The following is a 22,756-nucleotide window of genomic DNA, read 5'->3' on the forward strand; positions in this document are numbered from 1 at the left end:
GTTTAGCAAGCCCGGGCTGGGCTCAAACCCACCAGCCTTGGTGTATGTTGCTGGCACCCTACCTACTGGACTATGGGTGCTGAGCCTGTTTTTTATCTTTAAAATGAACTTTAATAAAACATTCTCTTTTTATGTTAACTATAGGAAATAGAGGAAAATCTACAGGCCTATGAACCAGAAAACAGTGACAACTTCAGGAACACAATTAGGTAAGTATTAATAATAACTGACAGACATAAGACTATACCAGCTGTTGGAAACTTATGATTTGGAAATTCTGAAATATAGCTCTGAATTCTTAATACAACAGATAATCTACCCACTTCTAACAACAAATGCCTTTCCTCTCTTTACTTCTCAAAATCTCTGTCCATCAATCTTTCCCCAACACACGCATAGTACGTGCATATACTTTAGTACGGCGAAGAATAGAAATTTGAGATGAATTTAGAGATTCTAGTTCTATTCTCTACTATACTGACAAAGAATTAGTCAGAAAAAGTAAAAATGTATCTTTTTTTTGCAGTTTCTGGCTGGGGCTGGGTTTGAACCCGCCACCTCAGGAGGGTACCCTACCCCTGTGAGCCACAGGTACAGCCCGTAAAAATATATCTTAAAGTAACATTTTTCAGCTTGACTTTTTTTCACCTTTTGGAACTGATTTTACCTTCAGTCCCTTAGTAATCTTTCACCAAGCTAAGATGTCTGAGTAAAGTACATTCCTGATCCTTTGTCCCTACTTCTCTCAGGTAATTAATGCTGTTCTTTTTCTTTACAAGTCTTTCTCCAAGAAGTGAGGAACAGAGAGCCAAAGCTGCTACTATCCCAATTCAACTTACTGTCTTCACATACAACATATGCTTTCTCTAGTAATTACTACTTGATTATATTCCCTTGATTTTTGGGACTAATTGTAAAAGTCATTAGTGAATCAAAAATTTTAAAGAAAAACACTATTATCACAAATGGAATTATATTACTTAATACAGTGGTTCTCAACCTTCCTAATGCCGCAATGTATTTCATTGTTATAAAGGGGTCGTGACCCACAGGTTGAGAACCGCTGACTTAATATGACCTCTGTCAATATGAAAATATATTTATATAATAAAATGCTTTTGCTAAAAGCAAATACAAGAACAACCATCTTCCTTTTATTATTTATACCTTTTGTTCTAAGAGGGCCCTGCGGAGGGAGACCCTCTGTTCAAGCTCACGAAGCTCTCGATCATGTTGTGCCTCAGCTTGCATCTTGATTTTGCTCTGATATGCATTCAACAGCTCCAGTTCCTGCTGCAGCTGCATCTTTAAAACCTGGCATTCTGCTTCCTGTGCTTCATCCAAACGCAGCTAAGAGAAAAAGAAAACATATACATATTGTGAGCTACCTTTTCATGACCCATGGAAAGGAGGATCAGTGAAAAAAGACAAGACTACTTTTTTGTAGGTTACATAATTATTCTCCCTTGTATCCTGCAGTAAACACCTCTGAACAAGAAAGGCACAATAACCAATAACAGCATTAAAAGGTAAACCTATCACAAGTTATTTGGAGAATGCTTAAATAACCATATTTTTCTTTTTCTTTTTCTTTTTTTTTTGAGACAGAGTCTCACTTTATCGCCTTGAGTAGAGTGCTATGGTGTCACACAGCTCACAGCAACCTCCAGCTTCTGGGCTTAAGCGATTCTCTTGCCTCAGCCTCCCGAGTAGCTGGGACTACAGGTGCCCGCCACAACGCCCAGCTATTTTATGTTGCAGTTTGGCCAGGGCTGGGTTTGAACCCACCACCCTTGGTATATGGGGCCAGCACCTTACTCACTGAGCCACAGGCGCCGCCCCAAACCATATTTTTCTCATGAAAAATGTAGAGTCTGATTAGGTATTATAAAACTCTGAATCTCTTCTTTCCTATGGAAATAACTAGGGAACAGAGACCAGCAAACTATAGCCTACAGGCCCAATCTGGATGGCTGCCTGTTTTGTCTTTTTTTTCTTATAGCCCACTCTATCTGAGATGGTTTTTTCATTCTGAAATGGTTATATGCTATTTATTAATTTTTTTAATTTTATTTTTGAGACAAGATCTCCTTCTGTTGCTCACTGCCACCTCAAACTTCTAGGCTCAAGTGATTCTCTTGCCTCAGCCTCTCAAGCAGCTACATGACATCATGCTTAGCTAATTTTCTATTTTTTGTAGAGATGGGGTCTCAGTATTACCCAGGCTGGTCTCAAACTCCCGGCCACAAGTGATCCTCCCACTTTAGCCTCTAAAAGTGCTAGAATTACAGCATTGAGTCACTGCACCTGGCCTTGAAATGGTTACATTTTATATTAAGTTATGAGGAGTTATATAACTACCTCATAATATCCTAATTTTGCTTCCTGGCCTGCAAAGCCCAAAATATTATTTGGCTCTTTAAGAAAAAGTTTACAAAGCTCTTATAGGGAAAATATTTTGTAGTTACACTAAAATGCGACCATTTAGATTCCCAATATAGGCTACTTTTTGCCTACTGTTTACCAAAGCTGATGCTCTGATCTCAATAAGCTGTTGGGATCTGTTTTGGCAGGAAGCCTACTTAGAACCTCATGTGTAAATGTATCATAGAGAATTCTACAAGCATCATGACATTTTCTTTTTTAATTTTGCTTTCAATTGGCTTTCAATCGTCTTAGTTTGAAGTTTTGGTTGTTTTTTTTTTGTAGAGACAGAGTCTCACTTTATTGGCCCTTGGTAGAGTGCCGTGGCATCACACAGCTCACAGCAACCTCCAGCTCCTGGGCTTAAGCGATTCTCTGGCCTCAGCCTCCCGAGTAGCTGGGACTACAGGCGCCCGCCACAGCACCTGGCTATTTTTTGTTGTTGTTGTTGTTGCAGAGTTTCACTATGTCACCCTCAGTAAGTGCCCTGGCGTCACAGATCATAGCAACCTCCAACTCTTGGGCTTCAGCAATTCTCTTGCCTCAGCTTTTCAACTAGCTGGGACTACAGGAGCCTGCCACAGCGCCCGGCTATTTTACTGTTGCAATTGTCATTGTTGTTTAGCAGGCCTGGGCCGGGTTCAAACCTGCCACCCTTGGTATATGTGGCTAGTGCAGTAACCACTGTACTTACAGGTACCAAGTCAAAGTTTTGTTTTTTTTTAATTTTCCTTTTTTTCCAATTTATTTATTTATTTTTATTGAGACAGAGTCTCACTTTGTTGCCCTCAGTAGAATGCTGTTACATCATAGCCCACAGCAACTTCCAACTCTTGGGCTTAAGCGATTCTCTTGCTTCAGCCTCCTAAGTAGCTGGGACTACAGGCGCCCGCCTCAACGCCCAGCTTTTTTGTTTTTTGGTTGAGATGGGTCTCACTCTGGCTCAGGCTGGTCTTGAACCTCTGAGCTCAGAGCAATCCACCTGCCTTAGCCTCCCAGAGTGCTATGAGTATAGGCAAGAGCCACCACACTCGGCCTTTTTTTTTTTTTTTTAAGAGACAGAGTCTTGGGTGGTGCCTGTGGCTCATTGAGTAGGGTGCTGGCCCCATATACCAAGGGTGGCAGGTTTGAACCTGGCCCCCGGGCATTGTGGTGGGAGCCTGTAGTCCCAGCTACTCGGGAGGCTGAGGCAAGAGAATCTCCTAAGTCCAAAAGCTGGAGGTTGCTGTGAGCTGTGATACCACAACACTCTACGGAGGGCAACGAAATGAAACTCTGTCTCTAAAAATGAAAAAAAAAAAAAAAGACAGAGTCTCACCGTGTCACCTGTAGTAGAGTGTCGTGGAGTCACAGCTCACAGCAACCTCAAACTCCTGGGCTCAAGCGATTCTCTTGCCTCAGCCTCCCAAGTAGCTGGGACTACAGGCACCCGCCATGACACCTGGCTATTTTTTGTTGCAATTATCATTGTTAGTTGGCCTGGGTTCAAAACCTCCAACTTCGGTGTATGTGGCTGGCACCATAACCACTGTGCTATGGGCACCGAGGTGCATCATGACATTTTCAAACAATGTTCAGAGTCTGAAGGCTATAAACTCCCACAACTATTTCCCAAGCTGCAGGAGAATATAATTTCCAACTAATATTTTAACTGCTGGGATTTCATTCAGGTGGTTGAAAAAAACGGGCCTGTACATTTGTTTTGCCTAAAGAAAAGGAACTCACGGCTTGTGTGGAGAGCATTTCATTAATGCTGTGATCATACTGTTCAGCCAAGATGGCTAACTTCCGGGTCTGTTCTTCTTTTAGCCGTTTCAGAACAGCTTTGTGCTCACTCTTTGGTGTAGTCTCCAGCAGGTGATTCCTTAATGCTTTGTACTGTCTGGTTTGGATTTTGCAGGTGTCCTGAAACTGTTTTTTTATCTGTAGTTCCTTAGACTGGGAAGAAAAAAATAGATGTAAAGAAGTTGTAATATACAGCAGTTGGTATACCTAATGTTTACTTACATGAAAATACAGGCTATTAGGAGAGGAAAGCCAAAAAAGGTAAGATCTTAAGTTTGCAGATACTTTTGTACTTGGTTGGGTCAATCATAGATTGGATTCTACGCATTTTCTAACAAAAATTCTCATTTAAAACATTAAAACATAAAGAACTCCATTTATAATAGGACTTCAAGCAATGTTATTTCACTTGTAAATTTAGTAATGAGTAAATATTAAAATTAGCTTTGATTACTGTATATATTCATGACACAATTTTTTTTCTCATGAATTAGTATAATAGATATAAAAGCATTTTACTGGGAAGACAGTATGTTATCAGATCCCTAGGCAGAAAATAAACCACATTTATCCTGTTCCTTATCTGAAACACTATGCTTCAATTTCTTTTTTTTTTTTATTTATTATTAAATCATAGCTGTGTACATTAATGCAATCATGGGGCACCATACACTGGTTTTATATACCATATGACATATTTTCATCACACGGTTAACATAGCCTTCCTGGCATTTTCTTAGTTATTGTGTTAAGACATTTATATTCTACATTTAGTAAGTTTCACATGTACCCTTGTAAGATGCACCATAGGTGTGGTCCCACCAATCACCCTCCCTCTTCCTATCCTCCTCCCTCCCCTCCCCTCCCTCTCCCCCTTCCTCATATTCTTAGGTTATAACTGAGTTATAGCTTTCATATGAAAGCCATAAATTAGTTTCATACTAGGACTGAGTACAGTGGATACTTTTTCTTCCATTCTTGAGATACTTTACTAAGAAGAATATGTTCCAGCTCCATCCATGTAAACATGAAAGAGGTAAAGTCTCCATCTTTCTTTAAGGCTGCATAATATTCCATGGTGTAAATATACCACAATTTATTAATCCATTCGTGGATCGATGGGCACTTGGGATTTTTTCATGACTTAGCAATTATGAATTGGGCTGCAATAAACATTCTGATACAGATATCTTTGTTATAATGTGGTTTTTGGTCTTCTGGATATATACCTAGAAGAGGAATTATAGGATTGAACGGCAGGTCTATTTTTAGATCTCTAAGTGTTCTCCAAACATCTTTCCAAAAGGAATATATTAGTTTGCATTCCCACCAGCAGTGTAGAAATGTTCCCTTTTCTCCATATCCACGCCAACATTTCTGGTTTTGGGATTTTGTGATGTGGGCTAATCTTACAGGGGTTAGATGATATCTCAATGTAGTTTTGATTTGCATTTCTCTGATGATTAAGGATGATGAGCATTTTTTTGTATGTCTATAGGCCGTGCACCTGTCTTCCTCAGAGAAGTTTCTCTTCAAGTCCCTTGCCCACCCTGAGATGGGATCACGTGTTCTTTTCTTGCTAATACGTTTGAGTTCTCTGTGGATTCTGGTTATTAAACCTTTGTCAGAGATATAACCTGCAAATATCTTCTCCTATTCTGAGGGCTGTCTGCTTGCTTTACTGACTGTGTTCTTGGCTGTGCAGAAGCTTTTTAGTTTGATCATGTCCCAGTAGTGTATTTTTGAAGTTGCTTCAATTGCCCAGGGGGTCCTCCTCATAAAATATTCGCCCGAGCCGATTTCTTCAAGACTTTTCCCTGCACTTTCTTCTAGTATTTTTTTTTTTTTTTTTTTTTTTTAGTAGAGACAGAGTCTCACTTTACCACCTTCAGTAGAGTGCCATGATGTCACTGGACTCACAGCAACCTCTAGCTCTTGGGCTTCCGTGATTCTCCTGCCTCAGCCTCCCGAGCAGCTGGGATTACAGGCTCCTGCCACAACGCCCGGCTATTTTTTGGTTGCAGTTCAGCCGGGGCTGGGTTTAAACCCGCCACCCTCGGTAAATGGGGCCGGCACCCTACTCACTGAGCTACAGGCGCCACCCTCTTCTAGTATTTTTATAGTTTCATGTCTTAAGTTAAATCTTTAATCCAGTGAGAGTTCATCTTAGTTAATGGTGAAAGGTGTGGGTCCAGTTTCAGTCTTCTACAGGTTGCCAGCCAGTTCGCCCAGCACCATTTGTTAAATAGGGAATCTTTTCCCCATTGAATGTTTTTAATTGGCTTGTTAAAGATCAAATAACGGTAAGTAGCTAGGTTTATCTCTTGGTTCTCTATTCTGTTCCATACATCTACCTCTCTGTTTTTGTGCCAGTACCATGCTGTTTTGATCACTATCGATTTATAGTATAGTCTGAGGTCTGGTAGCGTGATTCCTCCTGCTTTGTTTTTATTTCTGAGTAATGGCTATTCGAGGTTTTTTTCTGATTCCATATAAAACGAAGTATTATTTTTTCAAGATCTTTAAAGTATGACAGTGGAGCTTTCATAGGGATTGCATTAAAATTGTATATTGCTTTGGGGAGTATGGACATTTTAACAATGTTGATTCTTCCCAGCCATGAGCATGGTATGTTTTTCCATTAGAAAAACAGCTTAGAGTTTCATAGTTCTCTTTACAGAGATCTTTCACGTCCTTTGTTAGATAAACTCCCAAATATTTCATCCTCTTTGGCACTACTGTGAACAGAATAGAGTTCTTAACTGTTTTTTCAGCTTGACTATTGTTGGTATATATAAAGGCTACGGATTTATGAATGTTGATTTTTGAAACGTGAGACGCTGCTGTATTCCTTGATCACTTCTAAGAATTTTGTAGGAGAATCTCTGGTGTTTTCCAGATATACAATCATATCATCTGCGAAGAGTGAAAGTTTGATCTCTTCTGACCCTATATGGATACCCTTGATCGCCTTTTCTTCCCTAATTGCGATGGCTAAAAGTTCCATTACAATGTTAAAGAGCAGTGGAGACAATGGGCAACCTTGCCTGGTTCCTGATCTGAGTGGAAATGATTTCAATTTAATCCAATTTCTTTTGAAGACAATCTCAACTCCAACTACACAGTCAACATACCGAACTTGAAGCTGTCTTGGAAGTCTCTCTTAGTAACTAATTGATATCATGATTACAACGGTCTTTTCCTTCAAAGAATAAGCAGAAACATACTTAGTAATGACTTACTCTTCCACACAAGCAAAAACTTGAAATCGGTGGTCAAGTTAACTAACCTTTCAAAGGTCAAACCAAAGTTATGGGGATAACGGAGGGCCCAACCCTCTTCTTGGCATCCCAAGGTGATAACAGATAAGACCTACAGTACATAAACATTTTAGAGACAAAAATAATTTGAATTTACAGACATAAATGTCTGTAGACCTTTGGCTTTAGTGTTTATATTCTATGAACTAGGTTTTTAAAAGGTTTTGTAAGATAAGACATTTCTATAAAGTATACTTGTCAATCTGCAAGTGGGAATACATTCATTTACTACATTGAGGCAAAACCTAGAGTTAAAATTATTTCACCTTAATAGGTATTGACTGGTTGATTCTGCGTGTAGTTGAATAAACTATTTAGTAACTGTTAGCATTTATAGTGGTGCACATAGGACCAAAATCATATACTCACCTAGGAAAGTTTTTTCTTCCCTCTATTACAACATTAAATACACACTTTTTCTATATTTTTCACCAACTGAGGCACTAGGTCCTAGGAATATGTTTTTTTCTATGAGGAGGTTAAGAAATATATAGCTAGAAAAAGAAATTTCTTATTTCGTCTGTGCTTAGTAGCATGTTTTTAACCAAAAATAGTTAATCTTTTGACCAAAAATAGTCTTATCTTGTGCCTCTGTATGATAGCCTCCATTCTTATAAAATATTTTTTTTTCTTAAAATGTTGTGCCAAGGAAACTATAATCATTCCGTATCACTGCCTAATGAGAAAAAAGAATGTCTTGAAAATTTTTTCTTCATCAAGAGTAAGATTAATGTTTATACCAAGAATAAACTATATATTCCTCAATATTTGACTCTGTGAAAACAAGAATGTTATAGTCATTTATGGCTCAGCACCCGTAGCTCAGTGATTAGGGCGCTGACCACATCCACCAGGGCTGGCAGGTTTGAACCCAGCCTGGGTGCACTAAACAACAACTACTACAACAAAAAAAATAGCTGGGCATTGTGGTGGGTGTCTATAGTCCCAGCTACTTGGGAGGCTGAGGCAAAAGAATCTCTTAAGCCCAAGAGTTTGAGGTTGCTATGAGCTATGACGCCACAGCACTCTACCAAGGGCGACGTAGTGAGACTCTATCTCAAAGGAAAAAATAGTTATAGTCATTTCTACTCATTTAATGCTGACAAAGCATCATCTGTATGGTAGCTGAAGAAATAGCAGAGTCAGCAGCAGGCTTTTACTCAAACCATTCCACAAAGAATGTACCTCCCCCCCATAAATCCTAGTCACTATAGGTTAAGTATTCAAAGTAAATTCTCCTCTTCCCAGAGGAGAGGTTTGAAGAGGAGAAAGTTTGGAGAAGGTTTTATTTAACCTAAGTATACTTAGGTAAATAGAAATTAAATGACTTGGTGTTAAAATCTAGTCTGTTTTGTTCAAATTGGCTAAGTACAGAGATATGCATAAAAAAGAAGAAAATGATGATTTTTCTTCCTACTAAAAGAAAACCTCCATCTCATTTGTCATGAGAAGGAGGCACTGTATGTAACATCAGTGGTAGTGAATTATTATTTTCTTCCCATTTTTAATTTAGTATTTGGGAAAATTAGACTACTATTTACAAACTTTCAAACTGAAAGGCTCTAATGACAGGAAACAGAAAGGAGGGGTTAAATGCCAAACAGCTATCCATCATCCATGTCACGGAGAAATTAAGTCCTGTCAGATTTATGACAGAACTACCGAAAACTAACATGTTTTCATTTAGGTTTATTCTTGGATGCTGCTGGCTTTAAAATCAGAATTATTCAGACATTTCATTTAGTGGGAAACTGTCAAATTATCATATAGGGTATCCATAAAGTTTGTGTGCAACAGACAAATATTTTAAATTACACACGAACTTTACAGACACCCTGTGTATCTCTCCACTGCAAAAACAAAATTAATCTGAAAAACCATTATGAATTCCAGTTTTCCTAAGCATTGAATAAGTAAGTTTTTGTTGATAGTTAACACAACTACTTTGTAGATGATGTTAATTAGCTGTTTTCAAAACAGTAAAGTAAAAGCTTACTCAGGTTCACATAGAAAAGGTAAAGCATGTTATTTCTGTACTTGTTCAGGACAGGTTGTTTGAATGGAGTTGGGTGAGAATTGAGAATACCATTGGGTGTATTGCAGCTTCTAGATTCTGAGAAACATTATCTCTGTGAATGAATTTTACTTTACTCCAACACAGTTATTCAGAGTAAAACCAGGAAGGGTTTTATAGTTTATATATCAAATAGTTTATAAAAAGGACTAGGTGAGGGGTGGGATCCACTTTAAACAGGAAGTACTGTGCGACCTGAGCTTTACTGAATATTAAGTAAAAGTTTAATATGTATAGACATGTACAGGTCAAGTGAAGTAGTGTCACTGGTGACAGACTACACAAGGGGTGGTTTTGTTTTTTAAGATTCATGTGATTCTATTCCTTCAAATATTTATTATAAGTTATAACATCTAAAATTCTGTTAGAATTATTAACTCTGGTTGACTTTAGAAGAGAGAGATGGAACAAGTGGTAGGAGGATCAAGCAGTGAGAGGTGAACCTTCTACTTTATAATGCACTTTTATTTTTTTTTTGAAACAGACTCTCATTATGTCACCCTCAGTAGAGTGCCGTAGTGTCACAGCTCACAGTAACTTCAAATTCTTGGGCTTAAGCGATTCTCTTGCCTCAGCCTCCCAAGTAGCTGGACTACAGGCACCTGCCACAACACCTAGCTATTTTTGTTGTTGTTGTTATAGCTGTCGTCTTTGTTTAGCAAGCCCAGGCCAGGTTCGAAGCCAATAGCCCAGTCTATGTGGCCGGCACCCTAACCACTGTGGTACGAGTGCTGGTAGAATTTCAAAACTGTATTACTTGGATTAACAGAGAGAAGCCAAACGGTTAGCATTTGGGTACACCTAAAATAAGAATATTTATTTATTTATTTATTTTTTGAGACAGAGTATCACTCTGTTGCCTCAGCTAGAGTATAATGGTGTCATCATAGCTCATTGCAACCTCAAACTCCTGGGCTCAAAAGATTCCCCTGCCTCAGCCTCCCTGGTAGTTGAAACAACAGGCATGTGTCACCATGCCTGGCTAGTTTTTTCCTGTTTTTAGTAAAGATGAGGCCTCACTGCTGCTCAGGCGGGTCTTGAACTCCTGAGCTTGATGCAAGAGCTACCACACTTGGCTAAAATAAGAATCTTGATTATTTATTGGCACATCCTACGTTAAATGTGTTGGCTATTTTTTTGTACTCCAGTGAAAAAATATGTAAGCAAAAGTTTGCAGAAACAGGCACGTCACATTAAAACCATCCAAAGATGCTGAAAATTAAAAGAAACAAAGTTTACTCAATTTCTTATGACTAGACATGTGTCTTAGACTTTTCTTGCTTACATGGATGCCTTTTATTTCCCTTTCCCTTTTGTCAAAAAACTTAGGCATAAGGTACCTTTAAACTCTTAGGCTGTTGTCGAACTTCCATGACATGCTTTCTCCTTAGTTCTCGTTCCCTTCGTTTATTATATTCCAGCTGGTTAGTGAGCTCAGTTTGATGCTGCAATCTGATCAACTCACAGCGCATTTTCTGAATTGTGTTGAGGTGGCGGAACTCCAGTTCTTGCATGGATTCATGTTGTCGAAGGAGCATGGCATGCTCCAAGTCCTTCTGAGTCTGCCGTTTATTTAACTCCTAATCCATAACACAAAAGACAAAGGTGTAGTTTTTGCTGTATGATGGCAAGAAAAAAAATCTTAAGGAACAGAGTAACCAAGATAACAGATGTAATTAACATCCTGATGGCTACATAGTAAATATCAGGATTCTTTGACGTTTATTTTTGTAAATGGGCGATCAGTAGCCCAAATTTCCTTGTCATATTCATTTACTATTTATTCACACAATTTCATTGCCATAAGCTTAAGACATTACCAAATCTGTCTAAAGAGGCTTAACATCTTCCTTTTGTTCTCCAATTTTATATTTGAAGAGGGCTCCTAAGCCATACTTTGAGTTTCTTCAGAGTATACAATTCAATTCTATTACATGCAGTCTACGCTGTAAGTGTAGTGGTTAAGAATATGGATACTAGAAAGCCAGATTGCTCCTCTCTAAATTCTGGCCCTGCTACTTATGAACAGTGTTTACTTGGCTTAGTTACTTAAACTCACTGTGATTCAGTTTAATCATCTCTCAAATGCAGATGATAATATAACTATTTCCTGTGAGGATAAAGTGAGTTCATAAAAGTAAAGTTTGCAGAATGATCCTTAGCACATGGTGCTCAAAAATGTTATTTTTTTAATCCCTTTGTTCAGATAAAAAACATACAATGTAAACAAAACTTCCTCTCTTTCCCCAGAGGCCAACACTTTGGTGTACATGCTTTTCAACCTTCCTCTGTTTACTGTGACATATCTATTATACAAAAACATACAGTTTTAAAAATTGAACAGTATACATTTGTAGTCATGTAACTTGCTTTTTCAACAATACACACACACATATATATATATATATATATCCAGATAAGGTCGGTACATAAAGATTTAAGTTTCATAATAAGCTACTGCTTTGTGTTACTATAACTTTATTAATCACTCCTCTCTAGTTGGACATTTAAGCTATTCCCACATATTCCTTTTATAAACAAAGTTTTAATAAATACCTTTACAGTACATCATATAATCATGTTATTAGTACTGTATTATAAAGTTCTAGAAATGAATATGATGGCCAAAAGAATATATGCATATTAAATTTTAAAAGCTATTGTTCAATCAGGCTTTAAAAGAGTAGTATTAATTTATACTCTTACCAACAGTGTCCATTAATCCATCACATTATAATGACTGGATATTACCAGGTTTCTAAATTTTTTTTTTTTTTTTTTTTTTTAGAGACAGAGTCTCACTGTACCGCCCTTGGGTAGAGTGCCGTGGCGTCACACGGCTCACAGCAACCTCTAACTCTTGGGCTTAAGCGATTCTCCTGCCTCAGCCTCCCGAGCAGCTGGGACTACAGGCGCTCGCCACAACGCCCGGCTATTTTTTGGTTGCAGTTTGGCCGGGGCTGGGTTTGAACCCGCCACTCTCGGCATATGGGGCCGGCGCCCTACTCACTGAGCCACAGACGCCGCCCCGGTTTCTAAATTTTTTTAATCTAACTGATACAATTGTTTTAATTAGAATTTAATTATTACTGTTTGTAAAATTATGCTATATTTGAAGTTTATTTCAACCCACACTAGGAAATTTATCTATTCTGACAGATATCCTAATAATGAGAACAATTAATTTCACTGGCATAAGAGTTTCTACAACATTTGCCTAATTAAGGATTACGTGACTATAAAAATACATTCAACACACATTTCATGGCATCTATTTCAGATCAAAGAGGCAGAAATTGACCAATAAATTTCCTCATGTTTAAAAGTTAGTATTTCTGGCTCAGCGCCTGTGGCTCAAGCAGCTAAGGCGCCAGCCACATACACCTGAGCTGGCAGGTTCGAATCCAGCCCAGGCCTGCCAAACAACAATGATGGCTGCAACCAAAAAATAGCCGGGTGTTGTGGCAGGCGCCTGTAGTCCCAGCTACTTGGGAGGCGGAGACAGGAGACTCGCTTGAGCCCAGGAGTTTGAGGTTGCTGTGAGCTATGATGCCACAGCACTCTACCCAGGGCAACAGCTTGAGGCTCTGTCTCAAAAAAAATAAATAAATAAATAAAAGTTAGTATTTCTTTCATTCATGAATTATTTAATAAATATTTATTGAATGTTTACTATAGGACAGAAACTGGGGGATACAGAGAACTGTACCAAGTCTGTGATTTCATACTAGTGAGGAAGTCAGGATATCCCCTACCCTCAAAGTGTGTATTTGTGTAAGACAAAGAAGTGCAAAGAAGAACACTTAAAGAAAGGAGAAGGATTTGGTGGTCAGAGAAGGCATTACTAAGGGAGTAATATTTGTTTGTTTTTTTAGAGACAGAGTCTCACTTTACTGCCCTCGGTAGAGTGCCATGGCATCACAGCTCACAGCAACCTCAAACTCCCAGGTTTAGGCAATTCTCTTGCCTCAGCCTCCTGAGTAGCTGGGACTACAGGTGCCTGCCACAAGGCCCGGCTATTTTTTGTTGCAGTTTGGCCAGGGCTGGGCTCGAACCCACCACCCTTGGTATATGGGGCCGGCGCCCTACCCACTTAGCCACAGGCACCACCCAGGGAGTGATATTTGAGTAAAGATATAAAGAAGGGAGAAAACGAGCCATATGAATATCTGGTAAAGAATGATTCAGACAAAGGGAAATAAAAGAGCAAAGTCTCTGAGATTGTAGTATGATTGGCATATTATCAGAAACTTTTTGTTGTTGTTTTTAAGAGACAGGGTCTTATTCTGTCATTCAGGCTCAAAGGCAGTAGTTTAATCACAGTGCACTGCAACCTCAAACTCCTGAGATCAAGAGATCCTCCTGCCTTGGCCTCCTTAAGTGCTGGGACTGCAGGCACAAGCCACTGTGCCTGGTCAGGAAAGATTCTTTTGATAAAGGATTTTAACTTTCACATCATTTAAACGTACCTCCCTGACAAGGTCCTGCTCCAAGTTATGACGTCCAAGTAACATTCTTCTCTTGAAACGACGGCATTCTAGCTCTAGGTATTGTCTTTGACGTCGAAGAAGGTTAGCTTCTTCTTCTGCTTGGAAATGCTGTATATTCTCCTTCTGCTTTGAAAGCCATTCCTGTTTTTCTTTTTTGGGGGTACTCTGGTTTTCGTTCAGTTCCTGGCAACATAAAAAACAACTCAGTCCAAAATACAGAAAAATTAACTACATGAATGTATCCTTTTGTAGCTGGTAAATTTAAATAAAAGTACTTAGTGTTTCCTAATGCTCAGGCAGGGCAATGGCCTTGAAAAGGTAGACATTTTGCTCAGGCTGGTCTCCAACTCCAGAGGTGATCCACCTGCCTGAGTCTCCAAGAATGCTAGGATTACAGATGTGAGCCACCATGCCTGGCCCAAGATGAAAAAAATGATACATTTAATGAAGGAGGCCCTTGGATGCTAATTAATATTAATTAGTATATTTTCTTTTCTTCTTTTTTTTTTTTTTGGTTTGAGACCAAGTCTCACTCTGGTGCCTAGGCTAGAGTGCTGTGGCCTCAGCCTAGCTCACAGCATCCTCAAACTCCTGAGCTCAAGTGATTCTCCTGCCTCAACCTCCTAAGTATCTGGGCCTACAGGAGCCCACCGTAACACCCAGCTATTTTTTTTTTATTTTTGGTTTTTACATACTTTTTTTTTAAATTTCACATTAATATGAGGGTAAAAATGTTTAGGTTACATTGTTTTAAATTCTAAGGTGAAGGTCAAGTTGTAGTTGAGCACTTTACCTGGGGACACGTTGAACACCCTCACATCATGCACATTAGATGAGATCTGGCCAATCACCCTCCCTCTATTTTTATATTTAATTAATTAATTTATTTATTTATTTAGACAGTCTCACTTTGTTGCCCTTAGTAGAGTGCTATGGCATCATAGCTCACAGCAACCTCAAACTCCTAGGATTAAGTGATTCTCTTTTTTTTTTGTAGAGACAGAGTCTCACTTTATGGCCCTCGGTAGAGTGCCATGGCCTCACACAGCTCACAGCAACCTCCAACTCCTGGGCTTAAGCGATTCTGTTGCCTCAGCCTCCCGAGTAGCTGGGACTACAGGCGCCCGCCACAACGCTCGGCTATAAGTGATTCTCTTGCCTCAGCCTCCTAAGAAGCTGGGACTCACCACGCCTGGCTATTTTTAGAGACGGGATCTGGCTCTTGCTCAGGCTGGTCTCAAACCCGTGAGCTCAGGCAATGAACCTTCCTTGGACTCCCAGAGTGCTAGGATTACAAGCGTGAGCCACCTTGCCAAGCCATGCCTCTATTTTGAGTGGAGATGGCATCTCACTCTTGCTCAGGCTGGTCTCAAACTCCTGAGCTTAAGGGAAATGTGTGACTTTTTACACAGCTCAAATATTTTTTTTTTTTGGCTGGGGCTGGGTTTGAACCCGCCACCTTCGGCATATGGGACCGGCGCTCTACCCCTTTGAGCCACAGGCGCCGCCCTACACAACTCAAATATTTTAATTACTTCCCTAATGAGTGACTTAATAAGCATGTAAGAAAGCTATTATAAGTAACATGATTTATATCTTCAGAAATGATTCTTTTTGGATCCTACCCAACTAAGAAACTGAGTTAAGGGTAAATGATTATAATCAAATGTTTTTATTTAAAATGATACGAGTTAGTGGCCACAAATAAAGACAATTTTTATCCTAATGGTTCTATGAGTTGATCACTATTGGATATAATTAGTAAGCAGATCACTGGCTTGAAAAAAAATTTTTTTTTCATACAGGGCCTCAAGCTGTCACCCTAGGTAGAGTGCCGTGGCATCACAGTTCACAGCAACCTCCTACCTGGGCTCCAGCGATTCTCCTGCCTCTGCCTCCCAAGTAGCTGGGACTACAGGCGCCCGCCACAACACCCGGCTATTTTTTGGTTGCAGCCATCATTATTATTTGGCAGGCCTGGGCTGGATTCAAACCTGCCAGCTCAGGTGTATGTTGCTGGTGCCTTAGCCACTTAAGCCACAGGCGCCGAGCCAGGCTTGAAAATTTTTTATGAAATAAGTACCTCTTTAAGCTGCTCTTTTCGAAGTTTATATTCTCTTTTCTGTGACTCCAAAAAGCTATTCAGTTCTTTCTTCTGTTGGGCCTGAATATGTTGCTGAAATTTTTTCTCTTCATTGGCCATCACTTTAGCCTACATGAAATTTTAACAACGAATCAAATTGGTTAAGTAGATAGATTCAAAGCAGCAGCTTACTACATATCATTAAGGATACTTATTTTTTGAATAACAAAAAATCATTATCAAAATGGTAGAAACATTATCAAAATCAAATACCTAAACAGATTATTAATAAGTGTTATTCAGTATCCTCAACATTTGAACTTCATAGAACCAATAAGGTGGAACTCATTTTTGAATGTTGCTTTCTTAACAGGATCAAAAATGGTTTCCCTTTTTTCTTTCATTTAACAGGAGTATATCCCCCCCTCAACCCCTCAATAATGCAAAACAAATACTGTTATTCTCTCTAATTGCATGTACAATCATTGTAGAACATTTAGGAAATACAGAAAAACCAAAAGAAGAAAAATCTTACATGATTTTAGCACTGAAGGATAACTAACAAACATTTTGGTGCATAGCATTTCTAATTTTTTCTATGGATATATATTTTATTTATTTATTTACTTATTTAATTTTATTTTTTTGAGACAAGAGTCTCACTTTGTTGCCCTGGGTAGAATGGTATGACATCATAGCTCACAGCAACCTCAAACTCTTGGGCTCAAGTGATTCTTTTGCCTCAGCTTCCCAAGTAGTTGGCACCACAGGCATCTGCTACAATGCCCATCTATTTTTTAGAGGTGGGGGTCTCACTCTTGCTCAGGCTGCTCTCTAACTCCTGAGCTCAGGCAATCCACCCACTTCGGCCTCCTAGAGTGCTGGAATTACAGGTGTGAGCCACCATCCTGCCTGGATATATATTTTTAAAATTATTTAAATTTAATTAAATTAATTAATTTATTTGAGAAAGGGTATCACTCTGCTGCCTAGGTTAGACTACAGTGGCATTATCACGGCTCCTTGGCTCAAGTGATCATCCCGTTACAGCCTCCCTAGTACCGGGGATTACAAGGATCATGCCACCATGCCTGGCTAGTTTTTGTATTTTTTGGTAAAGACAGGGTTTTGCTATGATGCTCAGACTGATCTTAAACACCTAGCCTCAAGTGATCCTCCTACCTTGGCCTGCCAAAGTGCTAGGATTATACCCTGTTTATATTTTTAAAATAAATTTATAATAATACTGTATATATCCTATTTTATGAATTGCTTTCCTAAGTATGTTGGTATCTGCCTCTTCCTAAGCTATTAAAATATCAATGACTAGCAAGAGTTTAAATATCTGTATGTGAATTAAAAATCAAATATTTATTTATACTATAAATCATTCTGCCAAATTCCCTACTACCATGAGAGTATTTTTGTGGGAAGAGGGAGAACAGAGTAGCTACGTTAAATAGTGCTTTAATGCACACTAGGTGGACAAATTTTCACATGATATCATGTGCATTTATTCAGAAACCTACTTTCTAATTGACAAACATGACCATCAAATTAAAATAAAACTGATAGGAAGCCAAAAACATTAGGAGAAAAGATTTTATGCAACAAGAATCCTAAAAAATACACCTTTACCATGTAATGGAATGACACTCATTTGTCATTTAGCCATAATCGAATGGGGCTAAATCTTAATCTGAATCTTTCATAATGTTTAGTCTCCAACATTCTCTGTATATAATAATCTTTAATTATTCTTTGAAATAAACGCTCCCAAAAAATGTACAGAGAAGAGAACCATCAATGACCTTTGTGAAACCAAGTCACCCATTAACAGAAGATTTAGCAAACTTTCCAGATAACCAGGATTCAAAAGCCTAGTATAACTGAATAATTTACCTACTGTGACACTATAAAACTATCAAGTATCAGAAAAAGACCCCCCAGCTTTCTATTAGTTTCAAGACCTAGTTCTAAATTTTTATTAAAATACATAATTTTTTATACTCAAAATTTTGTTGGCTATCAAGAAAACTATACAGCAGACTACTCCAGTGAATAATTAGTTTTAAGACAGGTTTATTATTATTATTACTCTCAGACAGAGTCTTACTCAGTTGCCCTGGGTAAAGTGCCATGGCATCATAGCTCACAGCAAACGCAAACTCAAACTCTTGGGGTTAAGTGATCCTCTTTTGCCTCAGCCTCTTGAGTAGTTTGGACTACAGGCACACAGTTAGTTTTTCCATTTTTAGTAGAGACGGGTCTCTTGCTCAGGCTGTTCCCAAACTCCTGAGCTCAAGCAATCTACCCACCTTGACCTCCCAAAGTGCTAGGATTACAGGCATAAGTCACTGCACCCAGCCAAAATTAGTTTGTTTTAAATGATATGCACATAAGCACAAACTAGTTAGAGAAAAATATCCACAGGAGCCAACTTTTTTTGTGACTGATCTGTCATTAATTTACAGAAAGCATTATATAAATTATGTATAAGCTTCTCTTTTTTACCTAATCAATTTACTTTGTTCCCAGATATAAATACTCTAACACCAAAATGCCATTTTAGTTAACTGAGAAATGGTCACAAGCTAAAATAAGCAAATTAATAATAATGAACCAGTCACCTCTTTTTCCATAGCAGCCTGATGTTTCTTGATAAGTTTCTCCATTTCTGCAGCAAAATTATTACGTTGAGTTTCAAGATCTTTGTCTAATCTGAGGCGGTGTTCATCCATCTCAGCCTTTAGCTTATTTTCCAGAGTCATCAGTTGCTTCTGATGTTGGCGCCTCATTCGCTTATAGCCAGACATTTGTTCTCTAAGCTCAGAGTCCTGCTCATGTTCTTGCATTTGCCTTGTAACCTAGAAAAACAAACAATGAAGAGAAGAGAATAAAGGAAAACATTTTTCTCTGAAAAGAATTTTAGACCATTCTACTAGTAACTAAGTAATTAACTAATGTAAGAGATTCTAATGTTAGGAAATTCCAATTAAATATCCAACAAGTCTTTTAAAGAAATAGACAAGCTGGTTCTAAAATTTATATGAAAAAATATAAAATTTATATGGAAATGCAAAGAACCTGGAATAACCATAACAACCTTGAGAAAAAAAAACAGTTGGATGTGCACTACATTAATCAGGACAGTGTGGTACTGGTGTAGAAACAAGCTAAATAGATAAGAAAAAACAAAAAACTAGAAATAGACAAGCACACGTTTAATTGATTTCTACCAAAAAAAATCAATTCAGAGGAAAGGTTTTTTAACAAATTTCTGTTGAAACAGCTGGTTCTCTGCATTAAAAAAAAGAGAATAAGGAAAAAAATAAATAAAAATTTATGATGTTTAGGTCTACAATTCTTTTTTTTTTTCCAAACAATCAATGGGATACAAACGTTTTTGTTACATGGATATCCTGCATGATGCTTAAGGTGGGGCTTTAGTATGCACATCACCAAAATAGTGTTCACTGTACCCAATAGAAAATTAATCATTTTAAAGTGAATAATTCAGTGGCATTTAGTACATACATCTAGTCAAAAAACATGTTAATCACTTCAGAAGAAAACTCCACACCTGTTAAGCAGCTGCTCCCTCTTTCTCCTTTCCTGATAACCACCAATTTAGTTTCTGTCTATATTGATTTACCTATTCTGATATTTCATATAATAGTAAACAGTATCATATATAACTTTGTGTCTGGGCTGGTTTCTTTTACTTACGAATTTGAGGTTCATCCAGGTTGTAGCATGTATCAGTATTTCAATCTTTTTATAACTGAATAAAATTCTATTTGTATGTCTATGCCATAATTTGTTTATTATTCATCCACTATTGGACATATGTGTTGTTTCTACCTTTGGGCTATTGTGAATAGTACTGTTATGAACATGTGTAAATATACACTTGTCTGATTACAGGTTTTCAGTTCTTTTAAAAAAATTATTAGTATTAGTTTTGATTTATAAATCATAATTACATACATTTATGGAGTACAGTGTGATATGCCAATTTATGTTTACAACGTCGGATATTAAATCAAAGTAATTAACATGTCTCTTTCTTTACATATCTTTTTTTTAAGACAGGGTCTTGCTTTGTCACCCTGGCTAGAGTACAGGGGCATCATCATAGCTATTGCAACCCAAAACTCCTGGGCTCAAACAATCCTCTTGCTTCAGCCTCCCGATAGCTGGGACTATAGGCTTCCAGCTAATTTTTCTATTTTTAAGAGTCTTGTTATTGCTCAGGCTGGTCTCTAACTCCTAAGCTCAAGGGATCGTCCTGCCTTGGCCTCCTAGAGTGCTAGGATTATAGGTGCCAGGCCCTGAAGATTTTATTTGAAATAAAAGGAACTACTGGGTTTAAGGGTATAAATATCAGATTTGTGATTCCTTAAATTCATTAACTTGAAAGTGCCCTTAATTAATTTGAAGACACCAAAATTCAAGATAGAATACTTGCTTGGGAAACATTTAATAAATGCCAAGTATCCAACAGGTTTTCCCTTGAGCTGACATCTCTCTAGGCATTTACAAAATAGTCATGAAAAAAGGAACAAGCTTTGCCACTTGCTCTGTTCAAAGTTTTAATTACATGTTGCAGAATAACGTGACTTATAGTAGAGGACAATATTCCTGAACCCAAATTTCATACAGATTCATGGGCCATAGCACGAGATTTACAAATTCTGTTAAGTAGTTTTGAGAAGTTGAGTAACTCCCATATCTTTTTTCATTAAATTTTCTAATAGCCTGCCAGTCGTATGATAGCTTAATATAATTACTTTCTATCATCATATCCTTTACCTTGCTTTGATCCTATTTACCTGATTGATTAGAATTTTAAATACCCTACTATTATAACATCTTTGAAATGAACAAATAATCCATTTATATTGTTATTTGAAAAATCAGAATGACATTTAGAGTATACCATTTTCAAACATTCCCCTTTCTGGTTGACCTCACCCTATTCAATTCCTTATGCTAATTCTTCTTACATGGAAATACCATTTCTCCTCTTTTTCATGCCCCAAACCTCTGTTGATTAAGTGCAAATTGTACGTGATGCCAGATATTTGTAACCCTGGCGCTATCTATAAAACTTATACTTATGAACGGAGGCTATTACAGGTAATAGGTAAATATACCCATTCCTACTCACGTACAAATGTAACTTAAGAACAAAACTACAAGCTCGGCGCTGGTAGCTCAGTGGCTAGGGTGCCTGCCACATATACCGGAGCTGGCTGGTTCGAATCCAGCCCGGGCCTGCCAAACAACGACAACTACAACCAAAAAATAGCAGGTTTTGTGGTGAGCGCCTGTAGTCAGTCTACTTGGGAGGCTGAGGCAAGAGAATCATTTAAGTCCGAGAGTTTGAGGTTGCTGTGAGCTGTGACGCCACGGTACTTTACCCAGGTCAACAGCTTGAGACTCGTGTCTCAAAAAAAAAAGAAAAAAAAGAACAAACCTACAGAACCTATTTCTTTTGCAACCCAAGGAATAACGATAAAACCCAGATACAAAAAAATAAGATATAGCTATATTTGAGTCTATACTGCCAAGGTCTCAACATCAAAAATACCTTTCTCTTTCATTCAGTAAAGTACATACCAGTGATGCCGTCCTTATAGTAGCAAAGTGTTCTCGATTACGATAGTGTGATTTGTGACGAGATACTTGAGGTGGAGATTGTGGATCTGATGCTCTTGTTCTAGGATCTCCCTCTTCTCTGTAATTTTCTTCCTCCTAGGCAAGGAAACAGACAATATCACTCAAGGTGAACCCAGTTTGTTTGAATCTTCAAATAAATTAAAATCTAAAGACAACTGGATCAGTACATCTGAAATACACCTAATTCTAAATAAAAACAAACAAAAAAAAACTGTGAATGCTGACGTTTACCTTTTAACGTTATCGGGAGAAATTATTTCTATAGCATATGAAATAGCACACAGATTCAAGATAAGGAAATGCACATGGCCAGATTCATATCCCATCTAATATGCACAAAACTGAAAAGCTTTAATACAACTTAAAAACAAAGATGGTGAAACATGCAATCAACATTTTAAATAGTAATAAAAAATTACTCAAAGATTCTTAGGTTTTAGAAGCAAAACATGTTTGAACTATCTTTATAATGATTCTGCTATTTGTCCAAAATAAGCAATCAAAAAATAGTGGCAGCTGGACACAGTGGCACATGCCTGTAATCCTAGCATTCTGAGAGGCCAAGTCGCATGGATCACTTGAGCTCATGGGTTCGAGACTAGCCTGAGCAAGAGCAAGACCCCATCTTTAAAAGATAGCTGGGCATTGTGGCAGGTGCCTATAGTCTTATCTACTTGGGAGGCTGAGGCAAGAGGATCTCTTGAGCCCAAGAGTTTGAGGTTGTTGTGAGCTATGATGCTATGGCACTCTACTGAGGGCAACAAAGATGAGATTCTGTCTCAAAAAAAAAGAAGGTAAAAATGCTAAAGAAGCCCAAGAGTTTGAGGTTGCTGTGAGCTATGATGCTACAGTACTCTACTGGGAGTAAGGATGGCAGACTCAGGTTCAGTGCCTG

At 38.1% G+C, this 22,756-nt stretch overlaps 1 protein-coding gene and 1 long non-coding RNA gene across 2 annotated transcripts in view; one reads left to right on the forward strand and one right to left on the reverse strand.

Annotated features, from left to right (window-relative positions):
- TAOK1 (TAO kinase 1) overlaps positions 1-22,756 on the reverse strand; it is a 156,704-nt gene that overhangs the window by 21,150 nt on the left and 112,798 nt on the right. The window contains exons 13-19 of the mRNA XM_053570912.1: positions 21,802-21,936; positions 18,807-19,043; positions 16,177-16,305; positions 14,073-14,276; positions 10,944-11,183; positions 4,150-4,362; positions 1,168-1,350 (exon numbers count right to left, since the gene is read on the reverse strand). Coding sequence (XP_053426887.1) covers positions 1,168-1,350; positions 4,150-4,362; positions 10,944-11,183; positions 14,073-14,276; positions 16,177-16,305; positions 18,807-19,043; positions 21,802-21,936 — 1,341 coding nt within the window. The remainder of the gene's footprint in view (positions 1-1,167; positions 1,351-4,149; positions 4,363-10,943; positions 11,184-14,072; positions 14,277-16,176; positions 16,306-18,806; positions 19,044-21,801; positions 21,937-22,756) is intronic.
- LOC128571220 (uncharacterized) lies at positions 133-1,364 on the forward strand. Its single transcript, XR_008375707.1, has 2 exons — positions 133-209; positions 1,181-1,364. It is a non-coding gene; the product is annotated as an uncharacterized LOC128571220 (long non-coding RNA).

Source organism: Nycticebus coucang, chromosome 18 (assembly GCF_027406575.1).
Source record: "Nycticebus coucang isolate mNycCou1 chromosome 18, mNycCou1.pri, whole genome shotgun sequence".
Taxonomy (NCBI): Eukaryota; Metazoa; Chordata; class Mammalia; order Primates; family Lorisidae; genus Nycticebus; species Nycticebus coucang.